The 24,034-nt window shown below is 41.4% G+C and overlaps 1 protein-coding gene across 1 annotated transcript in view; it reads right to left on the reverse strand.

Moving 5' to 3' along the window:
• The window catches only part of crocc2 (ciliary rootlet coiled-coil, rootletin family member 2), a 74,116-nt gene that overhangs the window by 19,726 nt on the left and 30,356 nt on the right, over positions 1 to 24,034 (reverse strand). The window contains exons 6-23 of the mRNA XM_066666518.1: positions 23,891 to 23,997; positions 22,127 to 22,271; positions 21,291 to 21,397; positions 19,727 to 19,933; positions 17,539 to 17,635; positions 16,655 to 16,744; positions 16,283 to 16,444; positions 15,504 to 15,703; positions 14,565 to 14,747; positions 13,757 to 13,901; positions 11,063 to 11,209; positions 9,491 to 9,721; positions 7,843 to 8,036; positions 4,351 to 4,478; positions 3,801 to 3,970; positions 2,978 to 3,157; positions 2,519 to 2,653; positions 2,208 to 2,351 (exon numbers count right to left, since the gene is read on the reverse strand). Coding sequence (XP_066522615.1) covers positions 2,208 to 2,351; positions 2,519 to 2,653; positions 2,978 to 3,157; positions 3,801 to 3,970; positions 4,351 to 4,478; positions 7,843 to 8,036; positions 9,491 to 9,721; positions 11,063 to 11,209; positions 13,757 to 13,901; positions 14,565 to 14,747; positions 15,504 to 15,703; positions 16,283 to 16,444; positions 16,655 to 16,744; positions 17,539 to 17,635; positions 19,727 to 19,933; positions 21,291 to 21,397; positions 22,127 to 22,271; positions 23,891 to 23,997 — 2,772 coding nt within the window. The remainder of the gene's footprint in view (positions 1 to 2,207; positions 2,352 to 2,518; positions 2,654 to 2,977; positions 3,158 to 3,800; positions 3,971 to 4,350; positions 4,479 to 7,842; positions 8,037 to 9,490; positions 9,722 to 11,062; positions 11,210 to 13,756; positions 13,902 to 14,564; positions 14,748 to 15,503; positions 15,704 to 16,282; positions 16,445 to 16,654; positions 16,745 to 17,538; positions 17,636 to 19,726; positions 19,934 to 21,290; positions 21,398 to 22,126; positions 22,272 to 23,890; positions 23,998 to 24,034) is intronic.

Below are 24,034 nucleotides of genomic sequence, written 5' to 3' on the forward strand. Positions count from 1 at the left end.
TTCAATTGGTTAACCACTATGTTCTCATAACCATTTATATTGTAGTCAAATGAGGGGTATTTAAGTCAGACTGTATTAGTGCTGGTAGTAGATGTGAAGATTTCTAACAGCTGTATTCCATACGTGGCACGGGTTTGCTGAGGACAGTTCTGTTCCACTTTCCATGGGTTTGAATGAAATGGAAACACAGCCTATTAGTAAAATTCCATTGCTCCGTTCCATTCAGTGCTCAGAGCGAGTGAGCTTTACGCACCTCCAGGCAGATTTTCTCTCTGTCTACCTTTCATCAGTGCTTTCAGAAGGAGCGAGGTGCAATATACCTTTGAAAATGATGTTTTCAAATGCATGTTTAATGTATAGAACGTTTGGGTGGGCTCTGTCACACTGTCATTAGATCTGCTTCGCTTGCGGCCTCTCGTCCACGAGAATACACGGGAGAATGACCTACATTCTGGTAATGGTCACTTTACTGGGCAGATTTTTGTGCTGCAGGAGCCAAAGTGCAGCCAGCAAAGAAAGAAATGATAGAGAGAGAGAAAGAGTGAGAAAGAGAGATGAGAAGGGAGATGAATAATCAAAGAAAACAGGCTCCCGCCATTGCCAAATACACCAGCATGATGGGAAACATCAGCCCTATGTGTGTGTGTGTGTGTGTTTGTGTGGGTTAGTGTGGGTGTGGGTGTGTGTGGGGGGTGAGTGAGGGAGAGTTTTTTTTTTGAGGAGTTTTCGTTAACAGGGCCACACAAGTAGTTTTCTTTGGAGAAATCCAAATAATGCTGTACCATGCTGGCCCAGTCTGCTGGAGTTTAGTTCATTGATAGGGGAAGTGAAAGGAGGAGGACTGAATGGTTATCTTAAAAGCATTTGGCTTTCTCCATGGCAACAAAAAGGACTTTGGCTGGTGTAATGAAAACAGAAGATGCTGTCAGAAACCTCACATTAAATTTACACTTTCAAGTGTTGACATTCGCATTGTGCTCTCTTGGACTCCTGGCTATTGACGGCTAAGGCAAGGATCACCAGGGATTAAGTCCACAATCTCTGGATGATAGCGCCAAGAATCACGATGTATTTTGAGAACTGCTGTAATTTTGCATTACTATGGAAGGAGAGAGAGGGGAATATTTATAAACATGATTTTAAAAAGGAGAGAGAGAAAAAACACCTTTGGCATTCGAAGATAAAGTAAAAGAACACTATTTTTGCTGCTTTAAGAGAGTATGTGTGTAATTAATTATACAATGCTGTCCTGAAATAAATCGCTGGGGTAGTAAGTGTGAGGGTGGTTTCCCATCCTCCTCCACCAAAAATTACATAGTGCAGTTTCTGCAGTGCTGTGCTCAAATTAACAACACCAGAGGCACTGTTTTTCCTCTATCACAAGTCAACCAAGCATCAGAGTGATTTTTAAGCTGTAATTTTAAGGTGAAACAGTACCCCCTTTTCTTTCCGTCGATTTACTTTGCTCTTTCACACCCTCTCTTCTTATATTAATCCCCTGATCTCTATTTGGTCCCTATTTTCTTTTTCATTTCCCTCTCTTATATTTACTTATCCCTCTTCACACCTTCCCTTCACTTTCAAAAAACAGAGGTCAATCAAAAGCAGAGCAGAGGTCAAACAAAAAATGTAACCTAATGCAAAGAGTGGGAGGCACGAGGCAACACAAATACACACACACAAAAAAGCACCCACATTAAATGAAGGATTAGAGCATGGAGAGAAAAGAAGCCACTCTGGTCTCTGGCTGTGAGCAGACAGCATGGACAGTGTGCAGAGCTGACCGCAGCCACTGAGATGAGCCTCCTCTTATTCTGTGGTCAGAAAGGGGGAAAGTTTAGACTAATAAGACGTATCACTGGGCTGACTCACAGACACACAAACACGCTTGGTGTTGACCACTCCAACCGGTGGCATTCTGGGCATATTTAATAGCAGCTGCGCAATGCCAACATCAACAGAGAGCGGTGGTAAATGCTTCTCCCCAGCGCTGCTTCTAATTGGTCAAAACTGGGCTCCCACAGGCCTCATGCTGCCTTCTGGGCCCAGTCCCTCTGCCAATGCAAATAGACCCGCCTCACAAGATGCAAAATATTTGCGGCCCTGGCCAACAAGGGAGTTCTTTTTCCATGCTAAGTACAATACAATTGAATTAATGTGGTCATTGGCTGATTGATTTGTGACTTAGAAGCTCCAGGTGATCTCACCTCCTGTTGAGTTTCGTGCCTCTGCAGTAACAGCTCTCTGATCTGCTCATTTAGTCTCTTCTCCTGAATCTCCCGAGAGCTCAGAGACTCCTCAAAGTGCAAGCGAAGCTGCTGCAGCTCAGTTTGTAAACCAGCCACTGTATCCTGCAAAAAAAGGTAAAGATACGTAAAGATGATTTCAAAAACATGGATTGTATTATAAAGCCATACTAATGAAATATTGGATAACATTCCTTCAGCTATTAGGACTAGAAACGTCCTTAAACATAAACTATAACAAATTATAACTCCAAGTATTTGGAGTGATGTACCTTGTCCTGTTCCTGTTTCGTTAGGAAATCTCTGCGCATGCGCTCTATCTCCATGCCCTTCATATCCGTCTCCCTCTGCAGAGTGAGAATGCGCTCATTCAGAGGCGTCTTTTCAGCCTCCTTTTCTAAAAGTGCCTGGCCAAGTAAAAAAAAAAAAACAGCAGCATGATTAAATAAATGATAGGCTCCATAAAAATGAATGTCTTTTGCCTTTGAGCACAGTTCCTAGTATTGAGCAAGGAAAACAAAATCGTCCAGTTCATTGGGCATCCAGGACTAGAGTTAGGAACTGACCTAAAAGACTACATGGGTAAAAGTAAATGACTGAATTGGCTTTTATTTCTTCAAGTGCATTCATTCACAGAGATACAATAGAACAAAACAGTCAAAAGTTCACTGATACTCTGGTAAATACACACACAGATGTATATACATACAGACTCTGACCCATGGACACACCTGCTGTTTGTGGCCCTCGGCCTGCAGCAGGCTTTCTGAGCATTGCTGCTGCACTTTGCCCAGCTCGTCCTGCAGCTGCTGAAGCTCAGTGCGGTTGCGCAGACGCAACTCCTCAAGCTCTGCACGCAGCTGCTCCTCAGTCTGCTCTCGCTGTGCAGTCAACATCAGCCGCATACACTCCTGAAGCAGAGCAGGTGCACACACCTTAAACTATATACCCTCCATTTGTTACTACAGGCATTTCCTTATAGTTAGCGCAGGATTACAGTAATACAATGTTGAAGTTGCTGGAGAGAGTGTGTTTACGCTACATCCACATTACAAAGTTTAACAGTTACAAACAGGATTTTCTTTGTTTGACAGAAAACAAACCTAAGAGATTAAGTCTGATTTTTTAGTATTAGACCCGAGCCAGTTTCATACGCAGTTATATATTAGTTATACTCCCCACTAGTGTTCATTAGTGTGTGTGTGAATGTGTGTTTCACTTAACGGATTGGGTTAAATGCGCAGAACAAATTCCTCTGTGTGCAAGCAGAGTGGCCAATAAAGTGATTCTAATTCTAATTCTAATTCTAATTCTAAAATATTTGATATTGAAAGAAGATGTGGTTTGTACTGAATTGTGTCTTTATATTATGGCTTACAGACTTTACAGCCTATTTCTGGCTTTGTAAATTGTAGGCTAGTTTAGTTACAGCAGTAATATATTTAATGATATATGGTAGCTTATGGCTGTCAAAGTAGGTGTTAGAATCTGTTCTATAATCTAACCTATTATGTGTCTTGAAGTTTCATACATATCTGAGGCTCACAGAGGTACCTTATCCTTGCGCTCAGCCTCCATTTGTTCTTGATAGTTCTGCTGAGCAGCAGCAAGTGATCGCTGGGCATTTTTTTCAGCCTGGACAAGCTTCAGCTCCAGAGCCTGTCTCTCCTGAAGAGCCTGGGACACCTGCTGTTCCAGTTCACTCTGGACACGAGACAACTCACCTGAACACATGTATATATATATACACACAAACACACACACACCCACACACACACACAACACATATTGGGAAGTTACATGACAAAAAATGCACTGAATCACATGGTTCTCAGTTCCAAATGCTGGGAACACATGAAATCATAATGCTCACTTGAATTATCATTACACAATACATAGTGACAGAACTGACACATAAATACTATATAATGTGGATGCTCTCTGGTCTGAGCTCCAGAGGAGAGAGCAGCTGACCCCTCAGGCCAGCTGTTCCCATGCTATGTGCTGAAATATGGGCCCCGTGTGGGCTGTTGGAGCGGCCAGGGTTGGACAGACCAGTCCAACCTCAGCTAGAGGGGAGGAGGCCCCCCTGGGACACACTCACGTGTCAGAGCCTCATTAGCTTGCAGAAGGCTGTCTCTCTCTCCTTCCAACCGAGCACGATCGGCCTCCAGCGAAGAAATATTCTCCTGACCATCAAACACTGCAGACTCCAGAGACTCCCACTCCACACTGACAGAGGGAGAGAGGAGGGGGTGCAGAGAGAGAGAGAGAGAGAGAGAGAGAGAGAGAGAGAGAGAGGGGTTAGAGAGAGAGAGAAGGTTAGAGAGAGAGAGAGAGAGAAAGAGAGAGAGAGAGTTAGAGGGAGAGAGGGTTAGAGAGAGAGAGAAAGAGAGAGAGAGAGTTAGAGAGAGAGAGGGTTAGAGAGAGAGAGTTAGAGAGAGAGAGGGTTAGAGAGAGAGAGTTAGAGAGAGAGAGGGTTAGAGAGAGAGAGAGAGAGCGGGGGGTTAGAGAGAGCGGGTTAGAGAGAGAGAGAGAGAGAGAGAGAGAGAGAGGGGGTTAGAGAGAAAGAGAGAGAGAGCGAGAGAGGGTTAGAGAGAAAGAGAGAGAGAGAGAGAGAGGAATTAGGGAACTGTTTGAGACTGAAGCAGTGTGCTTCAAGAACTCTTTATTACTAGGATTTTACATTCAAAATCCAACTCAAAGTGATGTTTTAGTCAGTATTTAGATATACATAGCTTTAGCCCTCTCACCTCAGAAGTAGTCAATTTGCCAAAACTTGTTCACTACCAGGTCTACCCTAAAGCAAGTGTGATATTTAAGCATGTACTTCACACTTCAATGTATATTGGTATGATTAGTTGTTACAGCTACAGAAATACAGTGAAAGCAACCCAGATATATTTCTGAAGAGATTAGATGTAAGTCTGCATTGCCATTCGCCTGCATAATAAATGGGAAAGTCAAATAAAAATAAATTCAAGCATGGTAGTGTAATATCATGCCATTGTTGCAACAGGTCCAATGTGAAATTTCTTCCCACCGAGATATTCCATAATCAACTGTGAGTTGAAAGAAAACATTTAGGAACCACAGCAACTCAGTCACAAAGTGGCAGACTTTGTGAAGTTACCAAGTGGAATCGCAGAGTGATGAGGCACACAGATCGTAAAATTCACCAACACACTGCTGATTCAATAAGGAGTTCCAAACTTCCTCTGGCTTAAACAACAACACAAAAACTGTGTGCCAGGAGCTTCATGGCAAGGATTTCCATGGCCAAGCAGCAGCATGCAAGCTTTACATCACCAAGCACAATGCCAAGTGAAAGATGGAGTGGTCTAAAGCCCAATTCACTGGACTCTGAAACAGAGGAATCATGTTTTGTGCAGTGACGGATCACATTTCTCTATCTGGCAGTCTGATGGACAAATCTGGGTTTGGCAAATGCCAGGAGAATGTTATTTGCCTGACTGCAATGTGCCAAATTTAAATTTTGGTGGATGAGGTATAATGCTGTGGGGTTATTTCTCAGGCCTCTTAGTTCCAGTTAAATTAAATTTTAACGCTTCAGCATACCAAGACATTTTGAAAAATTGTATTCTTCCAAATGTGTGGGAACTGTTTGAGGAAGGCTCTTTTCTGTTCCAGCACAACTGTGCCCAAGTGCACAAAGCAAGGTCCATAAAAGCATGGAAGAATTTGAGCCAGGGCCTCTTGTCCAAATTGTCTGACCTTACAAATGTTCTTTTGGATGAAAGGGAAAAACTTTATGCAGCCACACAACAAAATCTTTTTCTGTAGAAAGCCTTCCCAGAAGTGTGGAAGCTGTTACAGTTACAAAGGGGCAACCAACTCCATGTTACTGTCTATAGATTTAGAATGGGGTATCATAAAAGCCCTTGTAATAAGTAGCTATCTCAATTTTTTTTTTCCATAGAGTGTTTCTGGAAACTCACAACTGGTGTTTCTGTCTAACCTTCCACAATGAAGAATTTTGGCAATCATAGACACTGTTATTGAACTGAAAACAATGGAATGGCCATCCCAGAGCGCAGACTACAAAATCTACAAAAGGTGCTTGTGAGTACTTTTGTCATGACAAAGACCAAATACAATCAACACCTAAAGTTTGAAAAATACCCTGAATGTTTGTTGAGAAACCAAATGTAAAGGTGCATGTACATTACAAGCCTCATTAATCTGTCTGTAATGTGAACAAATCTGTGCCTGAAACAGCAAGAATGTGCTCATTGCTACATTTACACAGCTCTGTCCCAAATGGATCCCTGTATAAAAGATGATGTAGGTCCTTAACTAACAGCTTTTACACAAATCCATTTATATTAAGGTATTAGCTACATGGCTCATTTTCTAATACATATTTGATCTAGGATCACACATAGAAGTGAGTCAAATCATATTAAAAACACTGAATTTGATATGTCCACACAACCCTAAAAATTCATATCTGTGTCACATTAAGGCAAAAAATCAGATTAGAGTCAATTCAGCTTGGTAATGTGAATGTAAGCTTAGTTTCCTGAAAAAAAGGGAAACTGTAACAAGAGCATTTTCTGGATATCATAAGGGGCGGCACGGTGGCACAGCAGGTAGTGTCGCAGTCACACAGCTCCAGGGACCTCCAGGGATTCAAGTCCCGCTCTGGGTCTGTGAGGAGTTTGGTGTGTTCTCCCCGTGTCCCTGTAGGTTTCCTCCGGATGCTCCAGTTTCCTCCCAAGGTCCATATACTCACACTGGTAGGTGGATTGGTGACTCAAAAGTCTCCATAGATGTGAGTGAATGTGAGTGTGTTTCAGCCTGTGAAGGACTGGCGCCCTCTCCAGGGTGTGTTCTCGCCTTGCGCCCAGCAATTCCGGGCCGGCTCCCAACCCACCGTGACCTTGAACTGGTTAAGTGGTTACAGACAATGAATGAATGAATGAATGTATGCATGGATATAGTAAACGCTGAAATAATTATATTACGTTTCTTTATTTTCTGGGTTTTTCACTTGTATTAAATGGCCATTTTGACTGTAATTTTTTTAATTAATTAAGGACCCACTAAGAGTTTTGCACAGCATCTAGTTTGACAGCTTCAGAATAAGCAGACTTCAAACTTTAAAAGTGCTGGCTGATCGATTACATTTGGGATAAAGAAAATATTTAGCAAATTACATTTTTGGCAGAATCCTTGGTTAAAAACACTTTTGTTCACAGATGAGAATGAGAGAAATAAGTTGGAATAAAAACCTTTTTTATGAAAACTATTTTTGGTGAACAACTGAAATCTGTCACTGCCTGGTAGTTTGTGGGACAGGTATCACTCAAAGACATGAGGTATATAGTGGTGGTAATCCAACAGCAGAAAGCATTTCTGACCTGACCTCAGTGTTTGACTGATGAGGTTTATGATCATTAAGAAGAGTTTAATGATTGAAAAGGATCTATTGATTAGAGTGAAAAAGCCCTGCTCAAGAACATAGGTGCTTCACATTGCCTGCCAGCCGCAGAATCCAAAATAAATACAAACAGTTAATCCACTTTCACTTACTAAAACCCTCATAGACTAATACACAATCACACTCACTCACCGAAGAGTGGCCAGCTCCTGGGCCAGCGCCTTGGTTTTTCTCTGTTCAGTAGTGAGCTGGACAGTGAGACTGGCCTTGTCCTTGGCCAGCTCTCCTCTCTCTCTGTCTGCCCGTTGCAGCGAGGCAGTGTGGAGCTCGGCTTCTCTCTGACAAATACTCAACTGCTCCTGCATGGCCTGCTTCTGCTTACTCACCTACACATATACACACAATTTATATATTGCCACTGTCAGAAACAAAACCTTGTACCTCCAGTTTACATTTTTTGACATAATCTGAAAACTCCAGCTGTTCTTTATACATTTTGTTTCATGATGAATAGAGCAAAAGAAATAGTCTAGAATTACGTGGAATAAACCGTTTTACATCAACGTTCAATATAAATGTATGATTTTTGGCTCACATCTCTTGAAATTATATCTATTTGGAGATTTTTTGAGGGGTTGGGGGGGGAATGATGATATTTGCAATTCTGATATAAAAACATAAATTTGGTTATGATTCATTTCCAATCATATTACATTAAGTCAGACTTGTTTCACAAGAAAACAAAATATGCACTGAGATGTTATCATCAGTCAAATCACCACTTGAAACCTTGGAATTTGTTCATGTGCCAATCAGTGTCAGTCACCTGACATCAGTTCTGAATGACCGCATAGGAGCCTGACCAAACTGTTTACAGCATGCAGCCAAACAGCAGGTTGTCCAAATATTTTCCTGAAACATGAGATATTTCCCTACTGAGTACGTTGTGAACCATTTGCTGTAATGCTGGAGGAAAGTGTAAATGAACTGCTGAGCTATCCACTTGACATTTACAGTATTTAGAAAAAATTAAAGCAAAAGATATTGTTAAATTTCTTACAACTCATATACTGTATTTCCATATACAACAAAAAACACATTTTTTAGAAAGACTTTACATAATGGGTGACAGGGTGGTGCAGCAGATAGTGTCGCTGTCACACAGCTCCAGGGACCTGGTGGTTGTGGGTTTGAGCAAAAACACACATTGGTAGGTGGATTGGCTACTCAAAAGTGTCCCTAGGTGTGAGTGAAAGTGTGAGTGTGTGTCGCCCTGCAAAGGACTAGAGGCTGTGTCTCTGCCTTGCGCCCAGTGATTCCGAGTTGGCTCCAGACCCACAGAGACCCTGAACTGGATAAACGGTTACAGACGATGAAGATGAAAGATTTTACCTAATCTAGTTTAAATGTCAAAACTGTAGTTCAGTTAAATCTGTCTGTAAACAAGAGTGAAGAACATTCATTATCCCTTCCTGTCTCACCCACACGACTTAGTGTCTGTCCTATATACGAAAGATCAAGCTGCTAATTTATGGCTCTCCTCACTTGTCTCTTCTCACTGCATTATTACCCGTCTGTAATATCTATCTGTGCTGTCTTCCTCATCTTCTTTCACACTTAAGAGCCCCTCCACTCCCCCTCCTTTCTAATTCCTGAAAGGCTAATAAAACACACACTTGGGCCAAAACTCATACTCATAGCCCTCAGAGCAAGGTGTTGAGTAGCGTGGCAGATGCATCCAATATCTTCCCTCTGCTTTTTAATGTGACTGAGACTGCAGCGTATTGCAGCTGAGAGCTGTGAATCACCCAGGTGCTGGGGGAAGTAGATAGGGGCTGACCTGAGCCAGCTGCTCCAAGGCTGAGCTCTTGTCCCTCTGCAGTGTGGTCAGCTCTGTGTCCAGGCTCGCGCGGGCCTCCTGGAGCAGCACGTGTGAGGCCTCCAGAGCCCGCTTTTCAGCGCTGATGTCTATCAGCTCCTGTTGCATGCACCCAAGCTCCTCCTTGGTAACTGCCCGCTCAAGCTCTGCTTGCCTCTTCCTCTCGCTAAGCTCTGCCTTCTCTGTGTCCACCTTAAAGCAAATGTCAGAGGTCAGGTATTGTTGTGGCTGTAGAGGTTAATCTGCTGAGTTTGATGCTGATCAGACTAAATCACACATTTAATGGAAAGGTTTGCAGTAAGAATGGCTCCAAAACTGACTCCCAACTTTTTGTTGGTGTTTCAGAATGAATTATCAAATATCTTCAATATAATTTCAGTTAAATAAAATGACCTTAATTCTATCTTTCAAAGAGCAGAGGTCTGAAGAATCTCAGGAGGCCGTGTTTAGCTTTTAGCTAACATTACATAGGTAGAGCATTGTTACTGTTTCCGCTGAAAGGAACATTAGATTAGACTTGGCATTTTTGCTCCTGGGCTCCCCCTACAGTTGCAGCATGTAATTTTACATCACTGTCCTGAAATCAAAGGGGATGAGAGGATATTGGGCTTAGGAGGGTAGTGGGTCCTACCCTCCTCCAAAAGTTACATAGTGCAGTTTATGCAGTGCTGAGCCCAAAGAAGCAATAACAGAAACTCTATTCTCCCATTTTCATTTCTGTGAAGCATCACAGTGATTTTGGAGCAGTATTTTTAATGTAAAAATACTACCCAGAGTTCCTTTATTGTCATGGGCTTTATTGAATAATTGCTGTTTTCCACAAAAGTGTTCTAGAGTCCTTGTGGTTTCAGCTCAATATAACAGTGTTTTACTGGAGCCTTGAACAGAAATTACATAATTAATCATAGTCTCTTCTTCATGTTTGGACCCAAGAGCCATTAACTTTCTGATTTTACAAAACTGAAAGTCATCTTATATGTCCCCATAATGACATGAATACACTGACACATCTGACTTTCTGATGAGTAAATTACATCTGCACAGCTATTTGTTTAACTTTATATGAAAACAGGCAAAATCTATGGATTATTAAAGCCAAAACAGGGACAAAGCTGTGAATTGCATTACTTACAGCAAGTCTTTATCAGCCAGACCTATATATGGAATCTATGTATTTCTCAAAATATGTATGGGTACCAGCGATGCTCTGACCATTTATCAACTTCTCATTGATAAATTTTGGTGCTTGCATTAACTCACATTAAAAACGATCTGTTTCTATATTAAAGGTTTGCAACATAGTTACATGATAATGGATGCGTTTGTCAACGTTTTACACTCCACCCACATGCTGCCAACCTAACCCTTGTGTCCTCTTTTTTGAAAACCAATATTGGGTCACCCTAAATAACAAAGATTCAAGGTAGTTGGTGTAAGTGAGAAATCAATTTAGAGTGCTAAGCAATGCAAGTCCACTGTATCTCCTGTATCTGTGAGTAAATTTTAACATTATGAATAAAAAGTGTTTTAGACCTGTAGCAGAACACGATTCAACTCCACTTTATCTTTAGCCAGTCCTTCACTTAGGGCAGCCATTTTGGCAAATGAGTCTCTGAGTGCAGCCTCCTCATTTTGCAGTTTAGTGAGAGCCAACTCCTGCTCTGCATTCTGGGCCTCTGCCTACAGGGGAAGCAAGAGTGTTAATATAGTGTTGATACAATGTTTGATATCATATCTATCACATTTTTTATTTAATTTGCTTTAGGTCCTGCATAAATTAGACATGTGCGGCACAGTGATGCAGCAGGTAGTGTCGCAGTCACACAGCTCCAGGGACCTGGAGGTTGTGGCTTCTGTGAGGAGTTTGGTGTGTTCTCCCTGTGTCCGCGTGGGTTTCCTCCGGGTTCTCCCGTTTCCTCCCACGGTCCAAAAACACACGTTGGTATGTGGATTTGTGACTCAAAAGTGTCCGTAGATGTAAGTGTGTGAGTTTTGGGAAGGTTTTGTTGTGCATTTATCTCTATATTGCTTTAAGCTGCTTTGGACGGCTGTCAATTTATTTATGAAAGAATCCAATACCACTAATACACTGCCAGCCAAACATTTTAATTGCCCTACTCTCTTGGCTGTACTGTATTTGAATCACCATAAAATGACTCTTACTGTTCAGGATTTTCAAAGCTGACAGAATTTTATGATAACATTTCACAAAGCTTTTAAACCCATGTGGCCCTGAGGCTGAATAATATGGGCTACCATGGGAAATCCCTGGCAATGAGAATGTTAGAGATGCATCTTTTGGCAACATTTGGACACTACAAAATTAAAATAAAAACAGAATGCAATTATGTACAAATCATTTAAACTCTATATTTATTTGAATATAGTACAGTCACCACTATTCAGTTTGAAACAGAGAAATTTTCTATGGGACTATGGGACACTGCTGTTGTTACCGTATGCAGAATGTAGATTTGCATTTTCTTGTTAAAATAAGTATGGATTTACCTAAATGAAACACATTGACTCACTGGAAACATCCTACTTCAAACCTATCTATATCGCTCAGCATTAACAGTGCCTTCACAGATGTGCAAGTCATCCATGCCATTTGCACTCATGTACCCTATACCAGCACAAATGTTGGCTTTTAACTTGTGCGCTTATAATAAGTCTGATTGTCCCTTTGCTATTTAGTCCAGAGGATGCAACAATTTTCAAATTTTGATTTGTTAGATTACTGGACTCTTTTCCTCTTTGCTTCTGTCTATCTTAAATGACCTTGGGTCCAGAGAAGGTGACAGCATTTCTGCCTCTTGTATATATATTGTTTCCTCATTGCATTTGTGAGTTGACTTGAATTTGTGGGTGCAGCAACAATCTGTGTTCATATACAGTGGTTTTCTGAAGTGTTTCTGAGTCCATGCAGTGACTTCCTCTCAGGAATCATGTCTGTTTTTAATGCAGTGCCTCTTGAGGGCTGGAAAGATCACCATCAGCCATTGCAGATTTTGGACCTGTCCATTTATTACAGAGATTTCTCCAGCTTGTCAGAATCTTTAAATAATCTTGACTTCATTGTTCAGGACCCCAGAGGACCACCACAGAGCAGGTATTATTTGGGTGGTGGATAATTCTCTGAGCTGCAGTGACCCTTATGTGGTAGTGGAGTGTTAGTGTGTGTTGTGCTGGTACGTGTGGATCAGACACAGCAGTGCTGATGGAGTTTTTAAAGCCCTCAGTGTCACTACTGGACTGAGAATAGTCCTCTAACAAAAAATATCCAGCCAACATCATCCTGTCTCCACTGATGGAAAATGACAACATACACTGTGCAGCAACAGATCTACAATGTGGACCAACAAGGTAGGTGTGTCTACTAGCATGGACAGTAAGTGGACACAGTGTTTTAAAACTCCAGCAGCACTGCTGTGTTTGATCCATTCATACCAGTTCAACACACACTAACACACCACCACAATTTTAGTGTCACTGCAGCGCTGAGAAAGATCCACCACCCAAATCATGGGGGGAGATGGGGATAAGAAAGTATGTAGAGAAACAGGTGGACTACAGTCTGTAATTGTAGAACTACAAAGTGCTCCTGTATGGTCAGTGGAGCTGATAAAATGGACAGTGAGTGTAGATACAAGGTAGGTGTTCCTAATCCAGTGATCGTTCAGTGTATACACTTCATGACTAAAAATTTGAAAACACTTTCTACTTCTTCTGACATTAGATTTATTCCCCTTTGCTGATGTAACAGCTGCTATTATTCTGGGAAGACCTTACACTAGATACAGGAATGTTGCTATGAGAAATTAATTGTATTAAGTCACAGGGGCCTTGTTGAGGTCAGGCACAGTTTGAAGATCATTAGATCTGCATCTAAAAAGCTACTCAAGCTCATTTCAAAGATATTGGAACTGATCTTCATCATGCCAGAGAATAATGTTTCTGAACAAACAGGAACAAACAGCTTATTAACAGCCAAATATCTGTGTTTTTAATACTCTTGCCTCTAGCCATGCTTGGATTTGGGCTATCTAAATTTGAAGTGTGTAGTGAAGTGTCCCATTTTATTTTATGCTTTCCTATGAAGATTATGAGCTGTGTATTTACAGCTGAATGTCTGCGTCCAAAACCATTTCATGTTAGTGTAGCTAAATTCACTAATTATATCAAGTGTCTAAAAACATGCGGTGAATATATGTAGATGTGCAGTACCTTAGAAAGAGCCAGTTCAAGGCAGCTTTTTTCATCTTCCAAAACCTCTTTCTGTAGTGTGAGCTGACTCAGGCCCTCCTTTACTGTAACCAGCTCTTTACGCACATCTGAGTGTTTGGCCTCCAGCTGTTCAATAGACCTTCGTCTACAGAGAGCACACACACGCACACACACACACACACACACACACACACACACACACACACACACACACACACACACACACACACACATCCATCAGCACATGACTGCATACTCTGTAATACAATACAGCCAAAGATGTGGAAGAGAACCAGAGCCAACCCACATGTAAATGTAGGCAATCAAACACAAGCATTGACAAAAACACACACAAACACACACTCACATTCATTTCCTCACCAAGAGGTACACAAGAGAAAAGGGTTCCTGTAAACACAGCATGAGTGTCTATTGCTTCTTTTAGGCAGAAAGGGAGCATTGCCGAGGTTAAAGTTCATATCTCCTTCATAAACATTTTGACAGCTTTCTGCAGAACATTTACCCCAAAGATCCAGCTGAACTGTGTCACAGACACAGGAAATCTCAAAAAAGTCACAAAATATCACGTTAAGGTCATTGCCCCAGGACAAGTAAAATAAAGTTATCTTCATGTTCAGTGGCTTCTGTAAACAGTGTTATCTTGGCTCAGCGTGAGGCTTCTTTGAGGACAACATGTGTTAGTGATACTGACTGTAAATAAAACAAAAACAAAAAAAAGATGGAAAAACAAACAGGGGCCAGAGGGGAGGTTGAGGTTGGGGTTAGTGTGGGTTGCACAACAACTCACCCCCTCTCAGCCTCGGAGCGTTCCCGAGCCAGCTGCCTCTCCAAGTCCCCCCTTTGCTGCCGGAGGAGGTCCCTCTCCCTTTGGACATCCAGAGAGGATCTCCGCATACACTCCAGCTCAGTATGTTCCTGCTCCAGCTGCTGTTTTAGGGCAGAGAGCTGATTTTCCAACTCACTTTTCTCACTAGACAAAAAAAAGAGACCAAAGGTGTTGCAAAAACATGAATGGATAATTGGCAACCATTGCCCATTCACAAACATTTCCATGTCTGTCTTGAGGAAGTTGCACATGGCAGATAGTATCAGTTTAAAGAGCACTTTAATTATGAATGTGTTTGTTCAGTGATTTTAGTCCTGTCTGAATGCACCATGTCAGTCATTTTCACAGAATAAATGCTCTTAGAGCAGATTCATTACCTTTTATTTGTAATACATATACGATTGCATATTACTAGGCATTGTCTGTCAGTCACATAGTACTATTAAATGGGGTCAAAGATGAATAATTTTGAGGAAAAGTGTACATGACCCTGATTTTAAGTTTTTGAACTTTGACTGTTTTATATTCAAGCCTTTTACTCTGTGAAGGGAATGGGAGGACGCAGACTTTCCTCAACCCCTCCTCCACAAAGATTACACCCTGGAGTGGATGACTGAGTGAGTTGCTATGTGGAAGGCTTTTGTGGATACATGACCAGTAGAGTTGAGCCTATCGTCAAATGCTCTCAGGAGAGGTACAGAGTGTTTTCTGCTCCCCTGCAGAAAACCTTCTAAAGCAAGTAAATCCACTGTATGGTTTATAACACGTCAAATCAGTTGTTACAACTGATTCATAAAAGGCTTTCCTTTTTCCCTCTCATTCATTACTGTGACCATTTGTAATGTTATTGAAGGAAGTCAGCAGATGTATAGACATGTCAATGTACTTATGAGAGTCTACCTGGTGATGAGACCCAGCGAGGTGTGGTATCTCTGAACATCTCTGCTGTTCTCTTCTCCAGCTCTCTTAGCAGAATGGATCTTCTGCTCTAGTTGCAGTATCCTCTGTTCCAGCAGTTTGTGTTTGTTTTCTGCATCCAGCAGCTGACACCGCAGGGTGTTAGCTTGTTCCAGAGTGGCCTCAAGTTGAGCCTTTAAACCCTGGAAGGGAGAAACTGCAATCAATACATGCAAACTTTAAGCCATAATCTGTTGTGCATAATTGGAAATGGATGTTGTTGCTATACTTTTAAAAAAAAAAATGGTAGTTGTTCTAGGTTTAAACACTCATTATTCTCTATATCAGTTAGTTATTTTATCCCACAATGTGCAGGACCCAATTAAAGTGTGAATATAAATTATGTAGATGTTTTAAAAAGTTGGAAATAAATTCTTAAAATGCCTGCTCTTAAAGACTGCCAAAAACAAGACCAGACAAACCAAGCTTTGGAAGACCACCATCAGCTGCAAAGCATTTGTTATGTATTACAGAAATTTCAGTGTTATGATATCAATTTTCATGTGAGTCCAAAATGAATCTTTCTTAATGGAAGTCCTTGATATTAATTGAGATGTACAACTTAATGTACAACATAAAGAGGAAAAAACTAAAATAAAAAATAAAAAATAAACATGCCCATGCCCCTCATATATGAACGCCATTTTTCCAAATATATTTGAAAGCAATCACTGATAGCCAAAGGAAGTTCTGAAACTGAAGATGTGACAGATCTTGCTGACCTCAGTTTGTGTCTGTCGCTGGGATAGAGCTCTCCGTACAGTTATCAGAGTGCTATCACACTGGGGAGGGGACAGATTAAAAGTGGATTCAGAGTGAGCCGGAGAGGTCAGTCCTTTCCGTGGACTCTCTAAGCTGTTACTGCACCCGTTCTCACCAGCAGCCTGTGGAGTATATCAAATTGAGAGAAAGAGAGAGAGAGAGATTCATATATAGAGTTATGATCATTTTCAGAGATAATTATCATCAAAGAGGAACATTCAAATGAACAGTCTGTCCACCCAACCTGCTAATGCAGGTAAAGTATGTCTTAATCTGGAGGGACGGTTCAACAGCACAGTTCAACACCATTGCTCAACAATGTGATTAATAACCTGGCGGATGCTGTAAAGAATCTGCTGTAGACTTCTAATCTCACTGCGTAAGGTATCCTTCTCAGCTCTGTCTTCAGCTCGGCTCACTTCCTACACAGAACAGTAAATAAAAAAGAATGAAAATGGATAGAACAAATAAAAGAAAACAAAATATTATTCATACAGAAGTCATAGCATACACTATACATTAAATAATATTAACAAATTTAATGGGGCACTCTAGACGATCTGCACATGAACCCAAATGCAACATGTCAAATGCCAAGTGCAAACTGGAGGGGCTTGAACCTGTGGGCTGTGCAGCAGCAGGGCAGCGGTCGCTAGAGGAGAGCATAAAATTAAATGGGATGCTGCATATGAGCCTAAGTCTACCATGTCGAATGCCAAGCTAAAGTGTTCCCAGGCATTTGTCTATGAATCAGTGGAACTGTATAATCTGGTGTGATGGAGTTCCATCTAATATTTTTTAGATTTATTAGAGTTGCAAATATGTTTCAAAACTAATTATCCAACATCTGTATCTGACCTCACTGATTCTCTTGTGACTAAATGAAATCAACTTCTCAAAGTAATGCGTAAAGACTTCCCAAATGAGTAGATTTTGTTAAATACTTGATTTTTGAAATAGTGAATAAGCAGATGTCCACAAGCCTTGGCTGTATAGTGTATTTCATAAAGCTACACAATAAATTAAAAAGTATTTGTAACCGAAAATGAAAAATTAATTACAAAAAGGGAGCATTTAGGTCAAATGGCAGCATTTTTAAAGCATCCCAGATATGCAACTGAACAGAACAAACAGATTTTTTCAACAGCCTGTATTTCAGACTATAATTCCTGTCTTGGGAATTAGACCCAAACACCTGCCTCAAAGTCCCACTCACCATTTTGTCCAAACTGCTCTGCAAGGCTGCCAGATCGCTCTCTTTCTCACTATTCTGAGCTCTTAGATGTTTCACCATGTCGGCCAGCTCCAGGATCCTAGAAAGTGAAATGGGTAATGTGTCAAAAATGTTACTCAATTGAAAAGTAAACGTGTAATTATTTATTTTGTAATAAAAATGGCCATTAAGTGCAAGTTAATTTTTAGGAGATATTTGTAAAGACATTTGATATGGGATAATCCATGCACATAAGAAAGAAACTATTGCATAAATATAAAAAAAGCAAAAAAAAAAAAAAAAAAAAAACTCTCCATCACATAAATAGCATGTACATTTTCATCTTTAAGAGACTAGAGAAAAGCAAGCCCCATTCTCACTTTTCACCTTTCCACCTTATATATACTATAACAGGACATTTCAATTCTATGTGTCAGACAAGATGAGTAGCTGTCAAAGAGGCCCTTACTTAGAAAAGAAAATTCAGAAAAGAAGAATTTCTGTAAATCACACAATGGACTGGCCACACAGAGTGTAAATCAGTTTGGAATAACTTAAGAAGTAAGCAACATCAAGAGTGGAAAAATATTCCTGCAGATTTCATTGGCAATCTTAAAGCAAGTTTCTCAAAAAGAGTGGAAACTGTAAAAAATGTAATACTTGGACACAGTAAATGGTGAAAAGTAAAAGTATTTTCCATCTTTTCATGGTCATGGATGACAATATGTGCATTTGCTTAGTGCAAAGAAGTAGACAACATTTTGTACCCTGAAAAATAACAGTATTCCTGACACATCCTATTTTACTCAGTGTAGAACACCACGTGTTGCTCAGAGTTTCAATAAAAGACAGCGATAACAAAGCAAAGTAGCTACTGATTACATAGACTTTGAAGTTGTGAACTAATACCAGTAGGTATTCTGATATCTGACATTTAGACACATAAAGTAAGCTTAATCCCTCATAATGACAATGTGACGTTTTACTGGCAAGATGTCCGTGCCATGACAATTCATGCAGTCGTATAATTCAAAGCCACGCAGATGGTTTCTCTGTCGGAGCGTATTAAGTGGAGGTGAAAGTACAGAGCATTTATGTCTCCCCATAGAGCTCTCATCTGATCCCTATTCATCTTCAGCCTTTTCCCCCTCTGCAATTACAATCAGTGCTGGGGTCATATGTCATGGTGGAGTGTGATCTCTGCTCTCTGCTCATTGTAGAACTGTCACTGAGGGAAAGATCTAAGAGAGTTGAGGTGCAATGATTAAATTCATCAAAGGATCCAAACCCTGCTCAGTCAAGTCTGTGGAACTGATCCTAACAGAAAACATCAAACAATGTCACTGACACATAACATGACAGAATAATTTCAGGATGAACTGGATCCTGCTCCACTGCTCATGAAAATGAATACAGATTTGCTAATACTCACACACACACACACACACACACACAAACACTCTCTCTCTCTCTCTCTCTCTCTCTCTCTCTCTCTCTGGCTTGTCACAGCACTGGAGAGCACCTGCGGCAGTCTTCGTGCGTGAGCACTCAGAACAATGCTTAACGAGTCATCTAGGATATATTAGTGAATAATAATAATTCAAAACATAATAATAATTCAGGGAGTCTGGGTAACTTTGGGACATGCTTGTGACAACTCAAACACAATAATTCATGCTTAAACCGCATTATGTATCTACTGTATCACTATGTCATTAAGCATATATCATCTTAAAGAAAATGGATGACTGCAGTGTTTAATAAATAGATGGGCTCCCAAGTGACTAAGTGTTACACTTAGACAGTCCCAAGACTGGGTTGGGGGGACTGTTGACCCTATCACTGGGAGACTTCAGTCCCTGCTTTTACCTCAGTTAATCGTTAATCATAGTGAAAGAAAGCACAGTTAGCTTTATTTACTCTCTTTTCCATCAATCAGTGCAATGCTAGCAGCTGCAGACATGTTAGGTGACAGGACTGGGCACTTAATGTTCTCCTCCAAGTATGCTGAGCCATCTTAGTGTTAGTGGCAGTCTGAAAAGATGTGATGACTGGCTTAATACGTGTGGCATTCACCCTCCTGGTTTGGTATCACTGTGTGATTGATGGAGAGCTAGTTGGTAGAACTGGCAATGACAGAAATTGAGGAGAAACATGGGTAAAAATTTGGAATAAAATAAATAAAAGTGACCTAGAGTTGAGTTCCACTTTTTCTGCATCAAAGCGGCCCTGGAGCTGCATGGCTTCTTTTAGCTTATCTCTCAACTGTTGCTCCAGCGCTGAGACCTCCAGACCAGTGGGGACACTTCGCTCACTCCTGTTAGCCTCCAGAGTCATGCAGGCCACATGCAGTCTCTGGCTAGCAGCCGCACATTCCCCACGCATGTCTGACAGACTCCTGCAGCCATAATTATACACAGTTACATGAGAAGCATCTGACAGAGCTGTTAGTGAAATTAAAGAAGGTAAGACAAATCATAATCTGGAACTGTCTCTCATCTTCTTTTGTTCAAATATAGATGTAGACTTTGAACTGATTTACTTCCAAAAGTAACACATGTTTTGTGTTGAATTCACGTCACAAGCCACATAGCATCAGCATGAACCAGGGGCAAAGTTTAAATTTACAAGCATCAAGTAGTCTTGGTTATGTGCCAGTTATGTTCATCTAGCTGATACATTAGCAATAATATGAAAAAGGAAATTATAAGCTGATAGGGGTTGCTAGAATTGCTAGCTACAATATCTAGCTAGGAGAACAAAACGGGTACATAACCAAATCTACTTAATTTTTTACTTTGCCCTCATTAATACTAATGTGACATGAGTCCAGCACAAAAGCAGAGTTTCTTTGAAAGCAAATTTGCTACAGTTCTAAATTTGGAATGTCGGGGGACAACCTTGACATTTTATTTGGTTCTGTGAGTGAGAACAAAGCTTTATTTGAGTGGAAGGAATATTTAAACCAATCCAAAGATTTGTAAAGACAGTCCAAAATAGTGGTATATAATATGCTTGCAAACCTTGTGCAGTAAACTAGCTTTTCATAATTCTACTAAAATATACAGTATAAATTAATAAATACAGTAGAAATCCTCCCAGAAAACTCCAAACTCCATTATCCTGCCTTGTGTAAAGAACAGATCATGAGAAGTAAAAATATATATTATCAAAGGAAAAAATCAGAAACCAAAAGTTTAACAAGTCCCCAGACATGTATTCTTGATTGGAGATCTACATTTATAGTAGCCTAGCTAATGTTAAGGTATTTCAGACAATGTATTTCGATGGTTGACCTGCCCATTTGCCTTTAAGTAACTAAAGCAGCCCATTGGTTCCGTGCATTCTCAGGAAATCGTGTTTTTCACTGAGGGGAGCCAGATGGTTGAAGCTATTAAACTCCATATCATGACCAGGGACCAAACCCTTTGAACATTGTCGTGTCTGAATAAATGCCTTGAACATTTTCGGCCATGTGTTGAGTAATCCGCATTATGGCAAATTACTCAAAAATGATCACAGCGATTACACACAACGCAGGCCAAGTCCTCATCCAGCTCTGCTCTGATGGATGGCCGAGCACTGGCCCGAGGGGTACACAAACCATCACTGCTCCCAAGAGGGCCGAGCGAATGGACCCCGACGACCTGCACAGCTTTGATCACAGACTGGGTTGGGGGTGGGGGGAATTTAGGAAGAAGGGATGGGGTCTGAACCATAGTGACAGGCCAGTACTGGCACACTGATACACTCACCGGTCAGCAAAGGCCCTGAGCTGTGTAAAGGTGCTGCGCAGGGAAGCAGCCTGGCGCCACAGGGCTCTGATACGGACCTGTTCTCGTCCCAGCCTGGAGGCACTCATCTGGGAATTACAAAAAAGGGAATCATGGGGGGATGAGGCTTGCTGGAATGAAAAGGTGGATGGGTTTGTTGGGAGATCATCATATGGCCAGCAGATTTAGGATTGGAAGTCATGAGGGGGCCAGTAATAGGTTGGGCTGCACCATCCCCCACACTAATATTCTGCAAAGTGTCATACATGTGGACCCATATAAATTAATTAATGCGAAAGCACATGCTTGCATACACTAACATATGCTCCCATGTTAGTGCTGAGACATGCATACACTCTCTCTCTTCCTCCTTCATACTCTCTGAGACCCTCGCACATATGCACATTCACACACACACACACACACACACACACACATATATATACACACACACACACTCATTCACTCAAAAGCACACACACGTGTACAGTAAAATACACTTTTCCTGACTGTACGTGGCTGAATGCAACATGGACTACTTAATCCCGCCAGATGTTTGCTCACTGCAATGAATTCTCGCTCTCTCCCTCTTTTTTTTCCAAAGGACTGGAATGTTTTCACAGGAAACAACAGCTGAGAAAATCACAACAATGATTTAAAACAAAGACAGTGTCCAGACTGACAAAACAGGGACCAGGGTAAAATTCCACAAGTTCCAGAGTTGAGTTTCATTGGGTTGGATTGAGGAGAGATTTTCCTTGAACTGTGGATGTGGATAAAAACATACAGAGCAGATCTCTCCTTCCTGTCTCTCTCACCTCCTGTTCCCTCCGCAGTCGCGTGTCTCTCTGCTCTGCTTCCTCCCGGGCATGGTGGAGGCTCTCTGTAAGGGCCTGGTTGGCTTCGTTGGCCTGCTCCAGTTGTTCTCGGAGAAGAGCATTGACCTTACTCAAGCTGGAGCACCTGTGGAACACATGGAGTCATTTCAGAATGAGGGAACTTAAGGCAGGCTGGCACGTTCACCTGCTAGAGCCGTACCCAAACATTTCTGTGGGAGTGTTTCAGAGAGCCCCCTCTTGCTCACCCCCACCCCTTTATATCATTCCCACATTTATAAGCTTGTAAAGGCCTGCCTCACATCTTGTGTTGCCAGCCAAGCTTATGGAGGGGAACGAGCGTGACAGTTTTACAAAGTCCATGTCAACTCTGGCATAATTGCCAGCAGATTTGCTCGTCAAGTCATTTACAGCAATGTTTACATCATCTGTGGCAGTCAACGCCCAGTTCCGAACAGAGGTCGGCGCCAGTGAAGTAGCATGTAAGAAAAGACGAGAATTTGGGGGGGGGGGTGCAGGGTGGCATCAAAATGCAGCAATAGAGCTCTCACTAACTTTAATTACTAATCCTTTTACAGAAAATAAATAACCCTCTTGCACATCTAAAAAAATTACTGCCAGGATAACATTATGGTGTACTTTCAGAAAAATAAAAATGAACTGATGCGGTATTATGTTGTTTGTGTGGGCAGAAATGCTGGCTTGGCATACAGCTTGGAGCAGTAAGGAATGGATTTTACCATGCCTTAGTGCTGTAAAATAGGTCTGACTTTGCTAATGAAGCATAGGAGCTGTGCTACAAAACTAGCTTTGCTAAGCTCTGCTGCAAAGTCCCAAGGTTGTGCTGTAGACTAGGGCAGGCTTTTCAAAGCCATAGAGCTGTGTAGTAAGCCTGATTTTGCCAAGCCTCAGAGCTGTGCTATAAGACAAGCTCTGCTGTGACCGTAAACCTAACCATCTCTGTTACTGTGCAAGAGGCATTCAGTAGCATTGGCTTTGTTAAGAATTGATGCTGAGCATAAGTACTGGATATACAGCACATCTTAGAGACTCTGCGCTATGTAGCTTTGCTAAGGTTTGGCACATTGCATTAGGATTAAGGTTGTCTTTGCTAAGCCTGGGTCTTTGCAGCACGTACTGACAATGGTCCTGTGAGCTGGGCAGTAAAAGGAGCTAGAGGCTGGCAGGCAAACTGGCCAATATTTTCTGTAATTGTTTCAATTAAAGGCAAGCAGCTCAGTAAATCACTTTTCTCTTTAAAAGGTTGGCATAGGGAGCTCATCCTGGCTTTTCCGTGCAATGACATAGGGGGAGGACCAGGTCCCACGAGCTGAGCCTGACATATTGAATGCCCAATGATTTCTGTCCCGTTAAGTTTTTTTGCATGGTTCAGAGAGGAATAAACAACTGTGCTGGTTCTCCTAACGTCACTCCAATCCTGTGCTCATGCTTTGTCTTTCAATGACAGGTAACAAGGATGAAAAACAGGGCACTTTCTCGGCAAGGTTTCTCCTTCTCATTTTCTTGAATTTATGACCATGCGGCTGCTCCCCACTCACTTTCTGGACAGTTGTTTTAAACATTTCAGTGAGATAGTTGCTCTCTCTTTCTTGTAACTTTTTCCCTGGCTTCACCTCTGTCTATTTCATTCTGAACATCTCTCTAACTGCTTCTTCCTCCTTTTTCTATCAGAAACTTGTTCTTTATCTATGTATAACACAGTCAATCAGTATGAAATATGCTCACCTCTTCCTCTCCTCTTCCAGAAGGGCAAGTTTGCTCTGGGCGTCAAGGTTGTGCTCCTGCTCTGAAAGCTGGAGTTGTTGTGCTGAGGAGTCCAAGTGTGACTGCAGCTACACCACATATGCATACATACACATGATTTTTTAG

This window comes from Hoplias malabaricus, chromosome 3 (assembly GCF_029633855.1).
Source record: "Hoplias malabaricus isolate fHopMal1 chromosome 3, fHopMal1.hap1, whole genome shotgun sequence".
NCBI lineage: Eukaryota > Metazoa > Chordata > Actinopteri > Characiformes > Erythrinidae > Hoplias > Hoplias malabaricus.